Here is a 19,980-nt window from a genome sequence, read left to right on the forward strand (position 1 = left end):
ATGCTAAAATAAATTTATTAGTCTCTAAGGTGCCACAAGTACTCATTTTCTTTTTGCGAATACAGACCAACACGGCTGCTACTCTGAAACCTATATACACAATTAAACTGTGCAAAAGCATCTTTGCATGCCTGTCATCTTGCCCTCATTTTGTTGCTGCACCACGTTCTTGGAATTGGTATTAAGTTTTGGCCCTGATTCTGCAAGCTGCTCTGTCTAGGTTCATTTGTCCACCCACATGGAGCGCCATTGACTTCACTGGAGCTCATCCCAAGTCTATCACAGGGATTATCATCTCTGTGTTATTGGGTGACAGTTTGCAGGGCCTGGGGCTCAGAATGTAAATTCTCTGGTGCCCTTTGTACATGTTTGTACAGGATCTAGCACAATTGGACTGTAATGCAAATAATTCCACTTTCCATGTTGTTAGTCAATATCTTAAATATTCATATTTCTGTATTTTTTTTCTGACATGCATATGACTGGGGATTCAAATTTTACACTTATTCAGCACTTTTCTTTTTGAGGGATCCCATAACAATTCAAGGATTAAAATATCAGATGAGATAGCTGGGTGTGGGGGTTGGTTGTGAGAATTCTCGTATTTTTTACTTTGGAAAAAAATGAGAATTAATGGCGTTCTACTGTGATTGGATTCATTCAATCCCTGTGCTATCATATCATATTGAGGGGTATATATGCATATATTTGTGTGTCTGCATGTGTTTCAGGACTGAAATCTTATTTTACAAAGATTACATTTCTTCTATGCAGTAGACTTACTAGCTAAAGAAATCTGATTGTAGTTAATTTTGGTTCATTTTTTTGGATTTAATAAGGCAGATTCTCAATAGTTAACTTTTTTTCTTTTCAAAGTAATACTATTTCCTGTTACATTTTTTCTTTATTAAAAGCAGCATGAAAAAATTAGTGTTCATCTCTTGAAAAATGTTCCTAAAACCCATTTGAGTTTACTGCAAATGTGTATACTGTATTCACAAATGAGCCAATAAAATTATTGATGAATATGGATATGAGTATTATCCACACTCCAGTTCCTTCAATAGCTGACAGCTGTCACTTTCAGTATGGGATCTGTTGCTTTCCAGAGTTTCTAGACAGGGAGGCTAGTGCTTATTTATAGATTAGCATTTACACATCATTCTGTCCAATTCTAAATTCAATTTTACACAAATTAATCTCTAAATACCAATAGACTTTAGAGCAGTATAAAGTGATATTTTTAGTAGGAAATTTGGCTTGAAGTTGATCTTTGCTATTTGTTTGTGAGTACATAGTGTAACATGTAATTTTATCTACAGAGCAAAGCAGCTGGAAAGAAAACGAAAGTTTACCATATTGCCAAGGAGATCATGAGCTCGGAGAAAGTGTAGGTGTTAATGCTAAACTCAAAATACTTATTCAGTTTATTTTAATTCTGCAGTTCAAATGTAATTATTTGCTTTTTATTACTTTTCTAACAGATTTGTGGATGTGCTAAAGCTCTTGCACATTGTAAGTATCTAATACAATTTTTTATGTTCTTTGTTTAAAACACTGAATAAACCTAATTAGGCAGCAGTAAAAAAAAAATACTAAATTGCTGGAATTTTTTCCTAACAAGTATAGTGGGTAAATGTGTGGTAGTATCCCCTTTGATGCTCATGCAAAACTTCCATTTAAACTATTGGGATTTTGGATTAAATATTAGAATATGCCCCTAATTGTTTTACTATAGCTCCTTATTGGTTAATGAACTATCTGGTTGTTTGGCAAGAATACTTCTTTCTCCATAAATAGTAGTATGAAAATTTTTGAATAAAAATCCTTTTAAAATTGTTTTTTTTTTAACCAACTGAATATGTACAATGTATGTAAAAATACTTTACCTGATTGTTAGATAATCTGTTTAAATCTGGGCTTTTGTACTGCAGTACTGTATGGTTTGAGCTATAACTCTTTACAGGTATGCGTTTTGCATTCCCTGCTGTTATGGGAACATAACACTAATGTGTTCACTAATGGAAAGATGCAAATTCATATTTATTCAAGTATATTTGGTAGGTTGGTATCAAACCCTTGATTTTGTATGCTAATGACACAATAATCAGGTATTCTGTAAGCTACTGTAGAAGATACTGGAACTAGCAAATGAGGAGTTTGGCTTTCCTGGGCACGTGATTTTGCTGTCTAATATATTAGAAGACATACAGCAAAGGTATTGGAAGTGGATTGTATAAACAGATACAACTAAGTTGAGAGTACACAATTTTTTTTACATCTCAAGAGGGTACTGATAAAGGTTATAAGAAATCATATTTTTTCTCACGTACTGATTTTCAGTTTTCTTCACTCTACCTCTCCTGAGTAGTTTTTCCCCAGGAAGGAGAGGTAGTTCTACATATTAAACATTTCTGCTTTTACCTAATGAGTCTCTTGTGCAGCACATTCTGCCAGATTGGAAACAAGGATGCGTTTTTTCTGTGCCTGTAAAACAGACATCCTCGCTAACACAGGAAACAAAAATATTATTACGCCGCCTGTTGATTTTTGTTATATTTTTGAGTGATTGTTTTCTGAGTCTGCTAGGGCTTGAACTTTAAAAGACTGTGTCAGATGGTAATAGCCAATTTATAGTTTACAACCAGCATTGTACTTAGGCCAGGTAGCAGCCATCTTAAATACCTGTTTGGGGAATTGAGCATAAGGCACTATGAACAGATAGTGTTTAAATAGCAACATTGGATGTTTTTAATTAGTTGCTAGCTGTAAAGTAAACTGCATGGCAGAATGTTCTCAAATGAATGAGGACTCTTGTTGGCTCAGGGACAAATATCAGAACATAAAGGCAGTGTAGTCTAGTGGAGAGGATTCTGACCTGAGTCTCAAATCAGGAATCTAGTCTCTCCTCTGCCATTGATCTTTTGTGACCTTAGGCAATCAGTTCAGCTCTCTGTGTTTGTCTGTTTAGATCATAAGTTCTTTGAGACTGGGACTGTGTATGCCACCTATCACAATGGGGCTGTGATCTCAATGGGTGTCTAGGTGCTCCAATATAAATAATAGACAGTTTAGTCTGGAAAAGCTTCATCAGTGCAGCCAGGGCTGTCTGGGAAGCATTTCTTTAATTATTATTTTCATTAAAAGGAAAATCGCCATCCCTATTGGCAGAGTTTATGGAAACCCAGTGTTGTGTTTAAATGTAACAGTACTCCCAGGGAATCTGACTATTCTCAAGAACGTTGCAAATCCACTTAAAAGACAATTATGAAAGTGAGGTTCTATGTCGAAAGTAACTTTTGCAGCACTGCCATTGTGGGATTTCACTTTTATTGTGTTCCAGTAGTTTTTGTCTCACTTGTTTAGCTTACTGACTGCCAGCCAAGCAACTCAGCTTGGGCTCCCAAAGTGATGCCTGGGCCCTTTTCACCCTGTGCTTTATCACCTGTAATAAAGGTTCTGCAGGCCAAATGTGGCTGTGTGTTTCTTCAGCTGCAGCTACTTGGAGTTGAGTAAGTTGCTCTGTGGATGGTGTGTACAGAGTGGAGGAGTATTTAGCTCACTCAATCTTAGCAACGTTGGCTCTGCAGCACTAACAGGAGTAAAGAGCAGTAAACTCTTATTTTTTGTCATTGAAATCAGCAAGTATAATGCTCAATACACCCAGGGAGCAGATCTGAGTGAGAAGGTGCCATTTTACACAATCATTTTTAAGAGCACTTGAAATGAAAGTTAAGGTAATTGAGGATGGGGATATAGGTGCAGGCTGACTATACATAACCAAGTCTAATTTTGCTTGCATTTTGTTGATTATATTAACTAAATTGCTTTAGATGAAACAACTCCCGCAAGCACTTAAAGAGCCCATCTGAAGGCTGTGGGTTTTTTTTATTTAATGAGAAGAGCAAAAAATAAATACTTAAGACAAAGTGTTGGATCATATAGAATGGTTTGGTTTGGAATCATTTATATACTATCATGAATTAATGTAAGCATTGTGTTGGCTATAAAGGTGCTGATTGAGATACTGGCCTTCAATTTTGCACAATGAAGTTTGCCAAAATGTATTGAGTCAGTGGAGTTGCTCCGGAGTGAATGACCCATTTAATAGTAATCCTGTCTCCTCGCTCCTTCTTTGAAGGATGAAGTTCTATTAAAGTGCAGAAACTTTGCTCTCAGGAGCTGCAAAAAACAAAACAGCTTGCAGCTTGGTGCAATACTATCTTTTGGGGTCAGTTTATGGCTGGCCTATGGAGGGGTACGCTGTAGCCCGGGAAGGACGCAAGGTACTTCCATAGAAGACAACTCTCATCTGGCTGCAAAGCATTATGGAGCCCAAGGAACAAGCAAGTTGTCCACCACTGGCTGAAATGTTCCATACCCCAAAAGGGCAGAGGGCCTACACACTCTTTACCCTGTGCATTTGTGAGCCAGCACCCTTTCCCACCCTCCAGCATCCAGGAGGTATTACATATTGCAAAGGCCAAATGGCTCCCTCCACAGCACTCAGTAGGTGTATGGGTGTGCCCCCTTACAAGTGCCCTCCAGCTCTCAAAGCCTCAATGGGTTGTAGAGTAAACAAAATTAAACAGTGAACTTTAGGAGTCTTCCATTTGTTGAATTGCTGTCCGCGTTTTGTCTGCTAGAGTCTCTGGGTTTGTCATTTCTTGGTTGTCTTTACCCATATGCCAGTATAATGCATTAGATAAGCTCTGTAGAACAGGGAGTGTCTCTTCCAGGGTGCTTGTACAATGCCTTGCATGACAGTGACTGATGGAGGTCTTTGCATGCTACTGTAATACAAATAAACTGTTTGCTACTGGTGAGTTATAATGGCTAGGAGCTGGTAAAAAGAAAACCGGCAGCCCATCAGCAGACATTAAATCAGCATTTTTTAATGTCAGATCTAGCAAGTCACCTGCTGTGAGCTTGATGGATGTTGAGTTTAGAGAATGCTAGCTAAGCAGGGCTTGCACACTCCATTTGTAATTTGAGCTTTCGCGAAGCCAAAGTGAATTAATGCTCATGACCCTAGTTTTCCTTTAAGATTTACACAAGGCTATAATAGATTATGCTGCAGGATCAAGATTGTCATAAGTGATTTTAGGTGCCTTGCTCTGTGGGAGCTCAACTTGAGACTTGGCAAACGGGTGCCTGATTTTCGGAAAGTGCTGAGCCATCCATCTTCTAAAAATTGGGTCTCTTTAAAGTATTTCAGGTTGGGCACTCAGTCACCAGTCGCTTGGCCTTTATCTTGTACACAACAGGAAAAATTCATGTTGTCTCAGCTTCCAGCTCCATACACGTGCATGAATGAAAAGGCATCTTGAAATGTTGAAGTGTTTAACAGGTTACATACAGGAACAAATTTTCAAAAAGTGGCCACTGATTTTGTTTGTTTGCAGACTGGGTGTTTAGGCACTGAAGTACAGAGCTACAGTGACTGCATATGGAAGTGGTAGAAGCCAGTTGAATCTGGCTGAAAATTTGAACCAAAGATAGGGAAATACCTGCTTCTCATACATGTATGTGATGCACAAATGCATCCTGACAATATGTGGGATTTATTTTAAACTCTCTCTAATTCAGTATACAGAATAGGCTAGCTCAGTGGCCCCGAACCACTTTCTGGTGGAGTTTCCCTCCTGTGAAGAATGGGCAGATGAGTGTTACCTCTTTTTTTTTTTTTTTTTTGTCCCCATCAGCCATGCGCACATATGTTAACTGCCATTTATTTTTCTTCTGTCCATATTCTCTCCTTTCCTTTTCTGCCTCTGGTTGGTGTATCTCTGCCTCCCACTTCCCTCTCCTCCCCTCTTTTTTTACTGTCTCTGTGACTCCCAGTCAACAAAAGGCTACAGTCTACTTAGGATGGGGGCATCTGCTTGGTTGCACTTAAGGCCAGATGTGTATGCTCTTACAATTTAGCTGAGTGCTGGGAAGAGAGGAGAGAAGCTTGGGCTGTGGGTTGCTGCCTGAGCCTGTAGCCCCATCCCCATGAGTTGCTCCTATGTCCATTTGCATTAGCGGCCACTGCTATAGCAGGAAGACAAGGCAGGTGGCTTTCCAAGAGCCACCCGCTGCATTACCCACAGCCACAAGCGCATTTATGTTAGAGAGATGTGGATCTGAGGTCAAGCAACTTTATCTCCGCTGGTGCACTCTCGTCGGGCTAAAATGGGGCCACGTTCACCAGTTTGGGGAACTCTGGGTTAGCTTGCTGCTGTTTTCGCAGCATATTTACACTATAAAAATACTTTATTCTCTTAGAAATCTAAAGATTAGACTCAGACTTTACAACGTAAACTAAATTGCAGTCAAATACTACAAAGAAGCAATCATAATAGATCTGGGGGAGCAGAATGGTGTAAGCACAAGGCTGGGAGCAAGGAACTCCCGCGCTCTAATCCTAGCTCTGGCAGTGATTTGTTGTGTGGCCTTGGTCCGTTCTCGGAACCTCTCTGCCACAGTTTCTCTGTCTATAAAAAGTAAATAGTAATATTTACCTTCCTGCCAGATGTGAGGTGAGGATGCCAGTACAGCTCTCTAAACTATTGGAGTGCTTTAGAATTGCTGAATGGCAGTGTCAGATCTGGTTGAGACATTTAATAATGAATTACAGCTGTAGTTAGATTATAAAGAAATGTTAATGAAATAAATTGGTCTGTCAGGGAGCACTGGTGGGTTATCTAGTCCATTCTCTGCATTAGGATATTGTGAACATCTCCCCAGTCAGATAATTGACTATGTTGTAAAAATTAAGTATCTTATGCTATTAAAGACCTGTGAATTATTGTACTAGTCATGAAAACGACATAGAATTACTTGTCAGCTTTCCAGGACTGATGAGGTAATTTGTGTACTTGAAAAACAGTACAGTCAACAGGTATTGACTTCATTATAAAGTATCACTGATATAGTTAAGCGTATGTATTGACCTTTTGTATTAAATATGTGTTTGCAAGATCTATTACAACTATGTCCCATGCAGTCGTACTTGCAGTTGGCCATGTTGTGGCAGCCTGGCCCTTTCCTAGAATGTGAAAGTTGGGGGGTGGAGGGGTTGCGCCTTGAAGAGTGTCCAAATGCAGAAAAATTCCTGACACCAAACTGATATTTGAGCTCTTTGAATTTGTACTTAAGCAGGAATTGCACATTAACTGAAAGGTGTTTCTGCTGATGATGTGTTTATGTATGACAAGAAGTATGCGACTACAAACCAGGGTGAACATGTGGCTGGAGCCCAAGCAAAAGGATGCCAGGATCAGCATTAAATTATGCAGTTGTCTCTTTTTTTTTAAAAATTGCAATTTAAAAAAAAAACCTTTCTTTTTTTTCTGACACATCTTGCTTAAACAATGTGTCTCTCTCTCCCTGTGCAGTCAAAAAGCTGTTTGATCCATGCTTTTCTGAATAGTGGAATGTTAATTTCACAAATTTTAAATGAACTATATATATGCAACAGTACAGAAATCTGAAGCCCATATGGGTTCAGGCCAGCAGTTTAGTGAAAGTTCAGCATGTGGTTAAGGTGGATCTGAAATTGGGTCCGCATCTTTTCCCTTGTTCCCCAGGCTAACACAAAGTTATAGGGGTCATTCGTTGTGGCCTTGCACTTGCAACACTCTAGTGAGAGGGATGCAAGTCACTGTGACACAAGGCCTTTCTGGGAGAGAAGAAGGGTTTGTGTTGATGGCAAATGATTCATAATAGGGTCACCGCTATTTCAAGTTCCACAGTTGCCTAATTAGCTGAGGAAATAGTGTCAAAGGATTTTTGACTCCAGAGTAGCCCAGACATTGCTACAAACTGCTGGCAAGGATGTAGTTTAAAAAACAAAAACAAAAGGGCAAGCCCATTCCTGCATTTATTAAGAGTGTCTTGCCAGACGTTAACAGAAAAATGAAGTATTTGTAAGTAATTTAAAACTTATTGAAGTAACTGAGCTCCCCCAGGAGCCACTGGTTACTCTACTGGATAGTGACACTTAAAGCAATCTGTAATAGAAATGGATGCCATTGTGTAACACATTCTGGTGCCTTCATCTCAAAGTAGGGAAATGAAGGTAATCCCTTTTGTATACACAATGAAAGGAGACACCAGAAAATTACAGTTGGACCAGAATATAACAACATAAAATTGGATCCTGCAAATAGCATTACATGAAGCAGTTTGGAGCATCTGGGCCATTGTTTATTAACTTCTTTGAAAGGAAAAAAATCATCCTGTTTAAACTTCATGTCAACATACCTTTTTTGTTTCACACTCACACACACACACACACACACACACGTTTATATGCTTGTCACATATGTGAAACTTCTGTTTTGTTACAAATGGTACTATTCAATTGAGTAAATGTCTCATTTTAAAAAGTGAATGTTTTAGCTTTTTTTAAATATTCAGCATGAGTAGAGTTCAATTTATTTTATTTGAGAAGTGGTTTTATATATAAAGTATGATTCTTAAAAATTCACTTTAATGTTGGTGCTGCATTGCTTCAAACAGAACACATTGCCTATGGCAGCTAGGGTGACGGCCTTTGAACAATTCAGTGCAGGAGGAGGCTTTAGCAATGTTTATGTTCTGGTATAGCTATAAAATCTGTGAGTGTAATGCAGATTATTTCAATGTGATCACATGTGATACTGATCACTGAGTGCCAAGTATACATGCATATGTTAACTTTTAACAGTGATGATTTATGTTAAGAAAGTTGGCCATGTTTTTGTATTTAGTAGTGAACAGATTAGCTTTAGAGGGAAACAGGCAAGTGCATTCAATTAACCTCACTGTAATTCTTAAATTACTGCTCTTCTTTTAGGAAAAAAAATATCCTTGTACTGAATGACGTGCATTTTTTTTTTTTTTGGAGTGAAGTTTCATTTTTCTCTCTTTATATTCTGTTTATTTAACTATATTAAAAATGCAGCCATTATGGGCTCTCGCTACACGGATACAATGTTAAAGAATTTCCTAATCAAAGGACCAATAGTTCTGAACATAGACAGTCGCCACATTCTCCTATCTATTTCACTCTTCTCCCTCCTATCCCCATCCTCACTCCTCAGACTTATGCTATCTGCCTTCAAATCTTTTTAACTTCAGCTCAGGATGAACTTCAGGAGGGTTACTTCAAAAGAGCTGCCAGGTCATAAATAAATTTTTAATATGGCTATTGTAACCAATGCACAGTGCATGTTCAATAACAGTGATTTGATAATTCCCAAGAAATCTGAACCTTTTCTCCTTCTTTTTGTTTCATTTAGCACTCTGGTTTGTCACCATTTGTAGGTTTAATTTGATTTGCCTTGTATCTCCTATATTATCTCTTTTTCCTTTCTGCAGTAGTTCATCTGTTGACTTATTCGGGACTGGGCTGACAAGTATCTTGACTGGCTGTTATTTCAATGATTAAGTCACATTGTATGATCCAAAGCTCACTGAAGTTAATAATGACGTCAGTGGGCCTTGGATCATCCCAGAGAGAGCACCAGGTTTTCCTGTGCCCAAATACATGCCAGAGTCTTCATATGCTATAACAGTAACTTAAATAAATGGTGCTTAAAACTGACTCCCTACTCCTCTTCCAGTGTCTTGTCAGGAAGGAGCTTCTTCTGCTGATTGCATTGTATGCAAACCAGCTTTCATGCATTGTGCCTTACAATGTTCAGATAACCTATGCCAGAGGACGAAGCAAGAATTTTATGTTGTTTTGGGGAAAAGACTCCGTCCAAGGTTGAGCTACAAACAGTGAGATCCAACATTTACTAGTCTCATGCTGGCTTATGTATTAGACTCAGTAACTGTCTGCTCTTGCTAAGTGTGCCAGTTACAAGTACTAAACATGATGTATTTTTCCCAGCGTTCTTCAGAACTCCTGTATTTGGGCTGTATTAGTCATTGCAATTCCTTGTATCATTTCAGTATTAAGCAGTGCCCTAAAGCTGTGTTTCCCAAACTGTGGGTCCCGACTCACCAGTGTGTCATAGGAAGGTTCTGAATGAGTCATGGGCCCAGAGCAGAGGGGAGGCCTGGGGGTGGCGGTATTGGAGAGCAAGCCCACCCCGCACTCATCCCACAGCAGCAGCTCCTGTCCCAAGAGACTGGGACTGGCTCTGCGCTCCAGGTGTTTCAACCTGGCACATGGTGTCACAACGCCACTTGGGTTTTGGCCTGGTCCCCTCTCCACTATGATAGCCAGGCAGACGGTGCCTCTTCTCTTCAGCAAGTTAGGTTGTGATACCAGATTGGAGAGTGCTGCTGCAGGTGGTCTGTGCCCCCTTGGCAGAGCAAGGAGGAGGCTGTGGAGGAGAAGGAGACTGCTGTATGATTTCTGGTGATCCCCTCTCCACCGGAATTTGGGCCCTAGGCACGTACCTAGTTTGCCTATACATTAATCCAGCCTTGGTTTGGGTTGTGGGGTTTTGTTTTTTTTAATGAGTGCTGGGATCTGACAGCAATACCCCATGTGACAACTTTTTCTTAATACAATACTGTTTTTATGAAGTTTAATACAAAATCTATCCTACTGTTGCACCGTTACAGGATTTAAAAATAGTAAATGGGGGTTTCTGTATAATGTATGTATATATAGTGATGGGTTGCAAAAAACACCCACAAAATTCAGGTGATAGGTCACCTTAGTAAAAAGTTTGGAAACCGTTGCCCGAAGGTCAGGAAACCCCATAGTTGCAGCTGATAGTAAGCTATGTGATACTAGTCTGCAAAGATGATGTGTGAAAGAGCATTTCCATATGAATAAGGCCGTCTGCGTTGTTTTGGTTGTTTTTTTTTAAAAAAACTCTAATGCGGTAGTTCCTGACCTTTCCTTTCTACTCCCTGCCCAAAAACCACCTGCAGTTTCTTGCCACAAACTACTGAATCCCAGCCTTTTGTGACCCATGGAACCATGCGATTGGAGCTTGTGGGGATATTGCTGGGAGATGGTGACAAGGATGTTTGGGTGGATGGCCTAGAGAGGTTAACTGAGAGAGCTGGTGTAGATGGCTGTGAGGTGTCCTCTCACCTTCCTCCATCCCAGCAGCACTCGCCTCCAGGGGAGAGTTGTTCTGAGAGGCTATAGGAGCCTAGTGCCTGTAGTTCAGATTTTCCTCTCTTTGGCATCCTAGACATTGACTTAGCTCATATCATATAGAGTTATTCAGCAGGTTAAGTAAGGTACACTGGTGTTGCAAGATTTTTAAAAATTGTGTAAGTTTCATTGTAAGTGGTGGAAAAGGTACTTGGGACCCATGGGTGAAATCCTGGCCCCACTGAAGTCAATGTCAAAACTCTCATTGACTTCAGTGAGGCCAGGTTTTTCACCCTATATATTCAGTGAGGACCAAATAAACATGATAGCCTGGTCTGTTTGGGAGGTTTTTGTAGCATAAAGAATGTACCACCTTCTAGGATGAGCGATCAGTGTTCCTAGCGTAGGCAAATATTGATTGTACCAAACTATTTATGATATCAAAAAAAGAACAAACAAGAAAAACCTGACAGCCCCAGTGTCATTTTGGTTGGTTTTCTTTAAGGCCTGGCTTATGCTACAAAGGGAGGCTGACGTAAGTTGTCTTGTTGAGTCGACAGAGTTGTGCATGTGTTTACATTCAAACTTGTCTTCTGCCAACATTGGCATCCTGTTACTGTGACACAGTAAAACCACCTTCCCGAATGGCACTGAGCCATGGTCGATGTACTGTGGTCGATGCAGAACAAGTGTAGACACTGCACAATCTACATTGATGCTAACAGTCCTCCAGCAGCTGCCCCACTGTGCACAACAGTGACCACTCTGGGGGTCATGGAGACTGTAAGCCACCCGTCACCATCCCCCCCACCCTAAAACCACCTGCATATGTTGGAAATGGTGCTTTCCTGATCATCCCGCTTGGTGAGCACACCAAACAGCTCTCCTTTGTTATGTGCAACTGCCCAATGGCTACACATTCTAGATGCACTCCTGCCTAGACCCACAGGAGACGTTGAATCTCCTGGGCCTGTGGGGAGAAGGGGTTGTGTAGGCACATCTTCGGATCAGCTGTAGAAACATTGACCGCTACGAAAAGATTGCACAGAGCGTGGATGCAGGTGAAAGAGGACGACGGGGATCAGCAGCAGTGACACATGAAAATGAAGGAACCTGCAGCAGACATACCACGAGACCAGGGGAGCCAACAGTCAGTCTGGTGCTGAGCCACAGACCTGCTGCTTTTACAATGAGGTGCATGCCATCCTCGTCTGAGACCCCCGCCGCCATCCTCAGACCAGCGTGGGTGCCTTGGAGGAATATGTGAAAGATACCCCTGCTATGTACAGTGAGGAGGAGGGACACGTGGCAGGTGCTCCAGCCATGCAGTGAGCCAGAATCTCTTTGAGACTCCATCTCATTCTAGTCCTGCCAGTCAAGCATGGATGACCCTGATCTAGGGGCAGGAACCTTGGGTAAGTGTGTGCATGCATTCACCCTTAAACCTGAAAATGGCACCTGACCCAGCGACATGTTGGCAGGATGGAGATACTTGCTTTCTATTTTCTTCCTAGGAGAAGAGAGAGAGATACAACAAACAGTGGTAGAATTATCATTTGCTTTTCATTCCCCTGTAGGGTTAAGCCGGGGGGAGGGTGGGAGACAGATGTGAAGCAGCTTGTTTATGTACATAGGGATGTCCCTTATATCCTTCTGAAAGTTGTTGTTGAAATCTTTCACGGAGGAACTCCGCAATCCTTTCCTGAAGGTTTCTGGAGATGGCTGCCTTATTTCTTCCTCCTCTGTAGGACATTGTCCCATTCCACTCCACTATGACTTTACTGCAGTAAACAGGCTAGTGGCGTATGGGTCCAGTGGCTTGGGGATGCCTAGCAGCAGCTGTGCTCTGTGCCTTTGTTGTCCTCAGGAATGAGATATCGGCTAAAATCACCACCGCCTGTAGAAAAGAGTGCTAGTATTCAGTGCATTGCCCTGTACTCGTGGGCTGAATTTTTATTTTATTTTTGATGCAACTGAATAATTCCCTCCTCCTCTTCCCCCCAGCAGGCCATAGTCACCATGGCTGTGTCGACTGGGCAGCAATGCTGCGCAGAGGCATTCCAAACCTGAAGTATCCATAAGCAGGTCTGATTTAAAAATGGGAGTTATGGGAATAAGGGAGGGGAGTGCTGAATTTATCTTTCGCTTTTTGTTGTGATTATAAATACAATGATATATCTGTCTGTTTTTTCTGTACCTGCTCCTGCAGGTTCCCCCTCCGCACCTCTTTCGGTATGCCGCAGGAGAAAGAAGTGGACTAGGGAGAACATGTTCTGCAAGATCCTGAAAGCCAGTGCTTCACTGGATCTTGACCAGAAGGCCTGGAGGGTGAATATAGCAGACAGCCTGGAGAAGGAAAGTGCAGACAGGAGAAAGTCCCAGCAGGAAAAGGAAAGGGAGATGCACCAGGGCATAATGAGGGTTCTCAGCCAGCAAACACACATGCTGCCAACTTCTTGACCGATTGGGTCCAACGATTCTGGGCTCACATTCCTTTGCAGTCAGTGAGGAATTAATTCCATTTCCACAGCTCCTTACCCCAACTCCCTCCAAACTTTCCACATGATATCATGGGCCACATCCCTATCCCTGCCACTCCACGCCAGGGGACAGTAAAGAAAATCACAGCTTCACATGGCTGGTGTATGTTTGGCAGAAATGGACTGAACTGGACATGAATGTTTTTCTAGCCTTCTAATTTTAAAGTTCTGTTCCATTTATTTTATAAGTTTGTATTGTATCATTTTTAACTGCACAATTGCCTTTGTACTGTTTTTTCTTATGCAATAAATTTTTATTTTTTGGAAATAATTTGATCTTTATTACTTGATAACATATACTGCAGAATGCCTGGTGCTACGGAAAGTACCATTAATTGTAATTGAACAGGCATTTCAACATCACCAATGGTAATCCGCTGGTCAGGAAAGAATGTCGCTGTTTGCAGCTTTCTGAACAGGCCTGTGATGTTAAAGATGCAAGTGTCACGCACCTTCCCTGACCCACCCACATTGATATCGGTGAAGTGTCCCCCAGTGATTCACCAACACTTTCATAACCATGGAAAAGTAGTCCTTTCTGAGGATGTATTCTGGCACCAGCCCACCTTCCTGCAAATGGGGATATACATGCTGTCTGTTGCCCCACCACAGTTCGGGAACCCCATTGCTGCAAATCCATTCACTGTTTCCTGTACATTGCTGAGAGTCGCAGTCCTGTGTAGCAGGAAACAATGGCCCCATACACTTGCATGACAATGGCCCCCCACTGTAGATTTTCCAGCTTCAATATGATTTCCCACTGACCAATAGAAGTCTGGCATCGCAAGCTTCCACAGTGTGATTGCCACTTGCTTTTCAGTTGTCAGTGCAGCTCTCGTTCTGATGTCCCTGTACTGGAAGGCTAGTTCAAACTCAGCACATGGACCCAGGAATGTGACTTTTGCATCCGAAAGTTCTGGCGGCCCTGGGAATAACTCCTCTTGTAGACAGGCCCTGAGTTAAAGCCACACAGTAACATAAAACAGATGGTACCATCTCACCCTCTGTAATGGGTAATACTCCGCAGCATTTCTGCAAGGGAAATACTGTCGTATGTATTGTTGCCGGAAAGCCAGTCTCTCAGTGAGGGTTTTTTTTTCCTCTTTGTACTCCAACAGGATTTCCGGGATGCAGTGGCACATGCTTCCAGGCAGTTAGGAAAGCCGGTGATTGAGGATAGGATCCTGAATCAGATCCTGTACTACCTACCTCAGCTGTATGAACTTAATCAGGACCTCCTCAGAGAATTAGAAGAGAGACTGTCTCACTGGTAATGATCAATAAGAGTGCAATTTTTTCCATGGTTTTAATATTTAACTGTGGAATAAAGTGAATTTTACTGTCAGCAGAAATTTGCTCTTTTGTAATCTATGTGCTTTTTAGACTCCAGAGCTGACTTCTGAGCCTAAGGACCTAATTTTCAAATGAGGGCACCTTAACTGGGCATCTAAATTCCACACTGAGATGTTTGAATTGACATTTGGGTGCATTAATTGTACATATGCATGTAAATGCCTATTTGAGCAACCAGATTTTGGACCAAAGCTAAGTTCTTCAAAAATAGAAGTCTAAAGTTAAGCTTCTTTGAATCTGCATTTGGGCATCGAAGTAAGTGGCCTGATTTTTTCAAAGTGCTGAACATTCACACTTCCATTGGCCTCAATCTGGTGCCTAAATACGAATCCAGGAGCCTGATTTTAGGTTCCTGTTTTTGAACATTTTGACCAAAGGCACATGACTAAATTGTGAGTGTTTGAAAATTGAGTTCCCTATTTCACTCTGCAGGATGAGATACCAACACGTCAATGTTTATCTCATATGGAGAGGAGAAGCTAAGAATTTACAATGACAAAAAAATTAACATGCACATTTTGGTTTCCCCAGTGAGATAAGCACTAGCTCAGTGGTGGGCAACTTGCGACCCATCAGGGTAATCTGCTGACGGGGCCGCCAGACAGTTTGTTTACATTTGCACAGCCGCCCGCAGCTCCCAGTGGCCGTGGTTTGCCATTCCCGGCCAATGGGAGCTCAGGAAGTGGCGTGGGCCACAGGGAAGTGCTGGGATTTGCAGGCGACCATGCAAATGTAAACAAATTGTCTGGTGGCCCGCCAGCGGATTACCCTGATGGGCTGCGTGCAGCCCGTGAGTTGCAGGTTGCTCACCACTGCACTAGCTGTTTACTTAATAAGCCTTCTTTTTAATCCACTGCTGAGCTCCGAAAGTGACTGAGAATATTAGCTCTGCTGGTTTCTAAATACTAGATTTATTTTTATGTAACTATGTGCTGTTTTAATTACTTTGTTCTCTTTTTCAGGATTGACTATCAAAGAATCGCTGATATATTTGTGAAAAAAGGACCCTACTTAAAGATGTATTCAACTTATATCAAAGAATTTGATAAGAATGTTGCGCTGCTAGATGAACAATGCAAGAAGAACCCTAGTTTTGCTGCTGTGGTTAAAGACTTTGAGGTATCATCTTCTTTTGCAAAAGAGATCTTAATTTCTCGTTTCGTAATTCTGGTACTCTTTTGTAAGGCTGCAAAGATTTAGTTTTTCCTCTTTGTTTCTAGGTCCCAGTAGGGGACCAGTGGGTAGGACGAAGGAGAATTTAACCACTGTGGCCTACGTTTGCAAAAATGACTAGTGGTTGTGGGTGTCCAATTTGAGACATATTAAAGGGACTTGATTTTCAGAAGGCTCAGCACTTTCTAATAATAAGGCCTCTTTAGTGTGGTTTAATATGGACAGCCAAAATCATTAGTCGCTTCTAAAAGTTTAAGTGTCTGGGTCAAATTATGCACTGACTTCTACCATTGTAAATTCATTGATTTGATTGGGGTTGCAGAGTAAAAATGAGAGCAGAATGTAGTTTTTCACGTCCTGTGTTTGGTTTGGAATGGAAACCTGGAAAAGTGAATTTCTTGAGCTGCAAACCTGAAAATAAAACAAACCAATTCCATTTCCAAAATGCCCTCAAACTGAGCACGTGCAATAATCATGCAAAAGCCAAGTACCCCTGCCAGCCTCTCATTTTATTCCCTTGAAAACCAATCAGAGAAGAGGTGTGATCTCTAAATGTGCAATCCAGAATAAACATCACTGAGTGCTTGTGAGGGTTATTCATTATTTTGACAGATTAATTCAGTAATGACTGAGACTGACAAAGTAAATAACTGCTGAGCTCAGTACTGTTGTAGTTCCTTTCCAGCAGAGGAGTCATAACTGAGCCATAGCTATCTTCTGGTCACAGAGGGCCTGTTTCTCACCAAGCCCCACTAGGTGAGCACTCACAAATGTGAGTCTGCTTTGCATGGCCAGCATCAGGTGCTTCCAGGCATTGCTTGATGTGTTGGGTGTGTGCGTGGCTAGATAAGCTACTTGCCACAGGGGTGAGGAGGAGGAGAGAGCAAAGGAATGTAGGAGAGAGAAAAACAAGACAGCAGTTACCAAAGAAAGAGATAAAACCTATCCCTGTTAGTGAAGGTGCTTCTTGTCAGTGTTCCTCATGTACGAGTAGCATTAATAAACGATTTTCAGGCCATTCGAACTGGAAGAAGTGATGAGAGGGCCAAATCATCCAACCTATGATGATTAAAACATGTTGGAGCATAACCCTTTAAAAAGGTTTAGCTCTCTGTTGTGTCTTTGGGCTTTGTATCACTTAAAGAGCCTTTTGTAATGAACGCTGCAGCCTTCACTACAGTTCTGTCTAATTGATAAGAATTGCGATTCCAAATGAGCATGCCACCAGGTTACCTTTACTGCTAGCTGACAGGTTTCCCTTATTTCTAGGGAGATGCATAACATTCTTTTCTTAGAATGAAGGCAGATGTTTTGATTTTTGCATAGAATTCCAGTGTTTACCTGTTATGTATCTTCCTAACTTTTGAAACATACTATTTTTATGTGCGGCGTTCTGTGTGGAGGAATGATCAGATCTGGCTACTAGCAATACTGTAGCATGTGGGCCTACAGATAAATGTTACTTGTGCATAGCTGAGGGCTGACTTAGGCAGCTCACATTTATATGTACTGCTGTGGAGTTAAGCAGGATAGCAGAATGCATCCCTTTTCAGCACACAAGTAAAAGTCAATTGTTTAGAGGCACAACTTCTTTGGATAGCAGATAATTGACTATTAGAGGACTGTGGGTATTTATTTTGGGTGTTTGTCTTTCAGATGAGTCCTCGCTGTGCTAGTCTGGCACTCAAGCACTATCTGCTCAAGCCAGTTCAGAGGATTCCCCAGTACAGGCTGCTTTTGACAGGTACTGACAAGCTGTTCACAAGTTTAAAAGCCAGTCCTCACAAGTCTCAGGAAATTGGCATCTACGCCATCACAACACTCTGCAAAAGATATTTACTTGATTACAGATATATGAAACTCTCTTAAAATGTACTGTGCAGCTAGAAGTTCTACTCAGTAATATTGGCAGTCATAAAATACGCAGGAAAAATGCAGTTATTCCCTGCCACGTGATACGTTTTCTGGTAGATAAATTCAGCAGTAGTCACAAACATCAAACCTTGTTATGGTTTGCTCTGTTTCCACAGCTGTGGAATCCAATCATGTCATTAGGATCAGGGGAAGAGCATTGATCTCAAACATGAGAAGGATGGGGAGGGGAGAAAAGAGGTCCTGACAATTGAAAATAAAAACATTTTTCTTTTAATATAATTTCTAACCCAAGTAACTAAATCTTCTAGGCCTGGCTTTTTTTCTTGAAATTAGCCATGATTTTAAAGAAAATGTTTTGTGTGCACTGAAATCTTGTCTTTTTCAAAAATGTAACCTAATTCTTGTTTTCTTGTTAACAAAAATTACAGGGTTTAAGTTCTGTTGCTTGGTTTATAAAGTTATGTGTGTTAGGAATGTAGGGAACATGCATTATAAAGGACAGTGTCAAGGATTTAGAATCCTCTAGAGTTCTTAAATATTTAGGTTTTTGGTTTTTTCATGCTACTGTCCCTTGCTGAGAAATTTTAAAAATAGTATCTGTATATGTAGTAACTACAAAAATAAAATGCTCCATGACCCTTTTCCGGCTCTGCAGCAGCTAACCAAGAAATGCCATTTCTCCTGCAGTAGTTAAATCAGTGATGCTGCTGCATAGTACAGATTAAGCTTATTACTTTGCAGCCACAAAGTTGTTATTAAAAATAACCCCTTTATTTTCAGTTGCATTAAAATCAAGAGGGAAGGCAGGGAAAACCCTATGAAAACAGGTTATTTGTAAGCGGAAAATGTTTACATCTCTTACAATACAAGGAAAAGTAAAAGCTTATAAAAAGATATCTGATTTTATTTTAAAAGGACACTAACTTTAGACATGGCAGGGGAACTGCTATTCATTCCAAATTCAGTAGTGGTGTCTCGATTTCTGAGAGAGACCAAAGGCATACTTAAAAGGGGTGGAACCAAAAGGTAGGGAGGAGAAAAGATCTTGTTGATAAATGCAGTTACAACAGAAATCCCATTGCTCAAAGGCTTTAAAATCCTCATTATCGTTGGTTCTAAATGCAGGAGATGAGGGAGGGAGTTCATAGAAAACACTGGTCTTGTAAATCCTTTTCTATCTGGCTGATACCATAGGGCCCCAGTCATGCAATTGGATATGTGAAGGTAGATCTTGTGCCCATGAGAGCCTTGTTGATCCTGTGGCTACCAGCATGGACCAGACTGCAAGATCAGGGTCTTGGTTTCTAAACAGAATTTTTCTCTGTTCCATGGGAGGGATGAAAAGCTCAAAGATCAGACTCTCATCTATGCTGATTATTTTTTAGTAACGGTTCTTGGAAGGAACAGTAAAATAACTGCAACGGGAGAGCTATACTTCTCTTGCTATTGCTCAGCCTGCAATATCAATCCACATTGCATTATATTTGCCTTGGCCATAAAATGGGATTATTTTCCCCTCCCACATGTGTAGCTAGATGGTCTGTCTACTCTGTCAATTTAAAGCACCTCTGCTTAATACTGGGTGGTCCCCATGAAAATCCTGCACTGCTGGGACTTCAGAAGGTACTTGGGCCCAGCATCAGAATGGGCTGGGCAGCATGAGTAAAACAAGAATGAAGGTAATTTTAAATGATAAAGTTGCTGCATTCAAAGCAATGGCAAAATTCCCTATTCTGTAGATGCATCAGGAAACACAGTGGGCAAATTGTGGCAGGGAGAGGGAAAAAAAATTGTCCGTGAAATGCAACTGTTGGGCCTCTTGGTGTCGACAGCTGGTTTTCCTTCTCGATGTTATCTAAGCGCTCTGTGTTAGTAGGCTAGCCTTGTTTTTATGATACATTTCCACATTCCTGTTTCATGTATCTTTGCAGTGGCATCAATTTACAAGATTATTGCTGTCTCTTTTCAGAGTAGCAGCCGTGTTAGTCTGTATTCGCAAAAAGA

At 41.0% G+C, this 19,980-nt stretch overlaps 1 protein-coding gene across 3 annotated transcripts in view; it reads left to right on the forward strand.

Moving 5' to 3' along the window:
* Nucleotides 1-19,980, forward strand: part of FGD6 (FYVE, RhoGEF and PH domain containing 6) — a 105,486-nt gene that overhangs the window by 42,356 nt on the left and 43,150 nt on the right. For 2 of the 3 annotated variants that reach the window (XM_038420168.2, XM_038420177.2), the window contains exons 4-8: nucleotides 1,323-1,390; nucleotides 1,485-1,515; nucleotides 14,694-14,845; nucleotides 15,891-16,047; nucleotides 17,758-17,845. In XM_038420168.2, coding sequence (XP_038276096.1) covers nucleotides 1,323-1,390; nucleotides 1,485-1,515; nucleotides 14,694-14,845; nucleotides 15,891-16,047; nucleotides 17,758-17,845 — 496 coding nt within the window. The remainder of the gene's footprint in view (nucleotides 1-1,322; nucleotides 1,391-1,484; nucleotides 1,516-14,693; nucleotides 14,846-15,890; nucleotides 16,048-17,757; nucleotides 17,846-19,980) is intronic. The other variant, XM_043492117.1, reaches the window with a different exon arrangement.

Source organism: Dermochelys coriacea, chromosome 1, assembly GCF_009764565.3.
Source record: "Dermochelys coriacea isolate rDerCor1 chromosome 1, rDerCor1.pri.v4, whole genome shotgun sequence".
Lineage (NCBI taxonomy): Eukaryota > Metazoa > Chordata > Testudines > Dermochelyidae > Dermochelys > Dermochelys coriacea.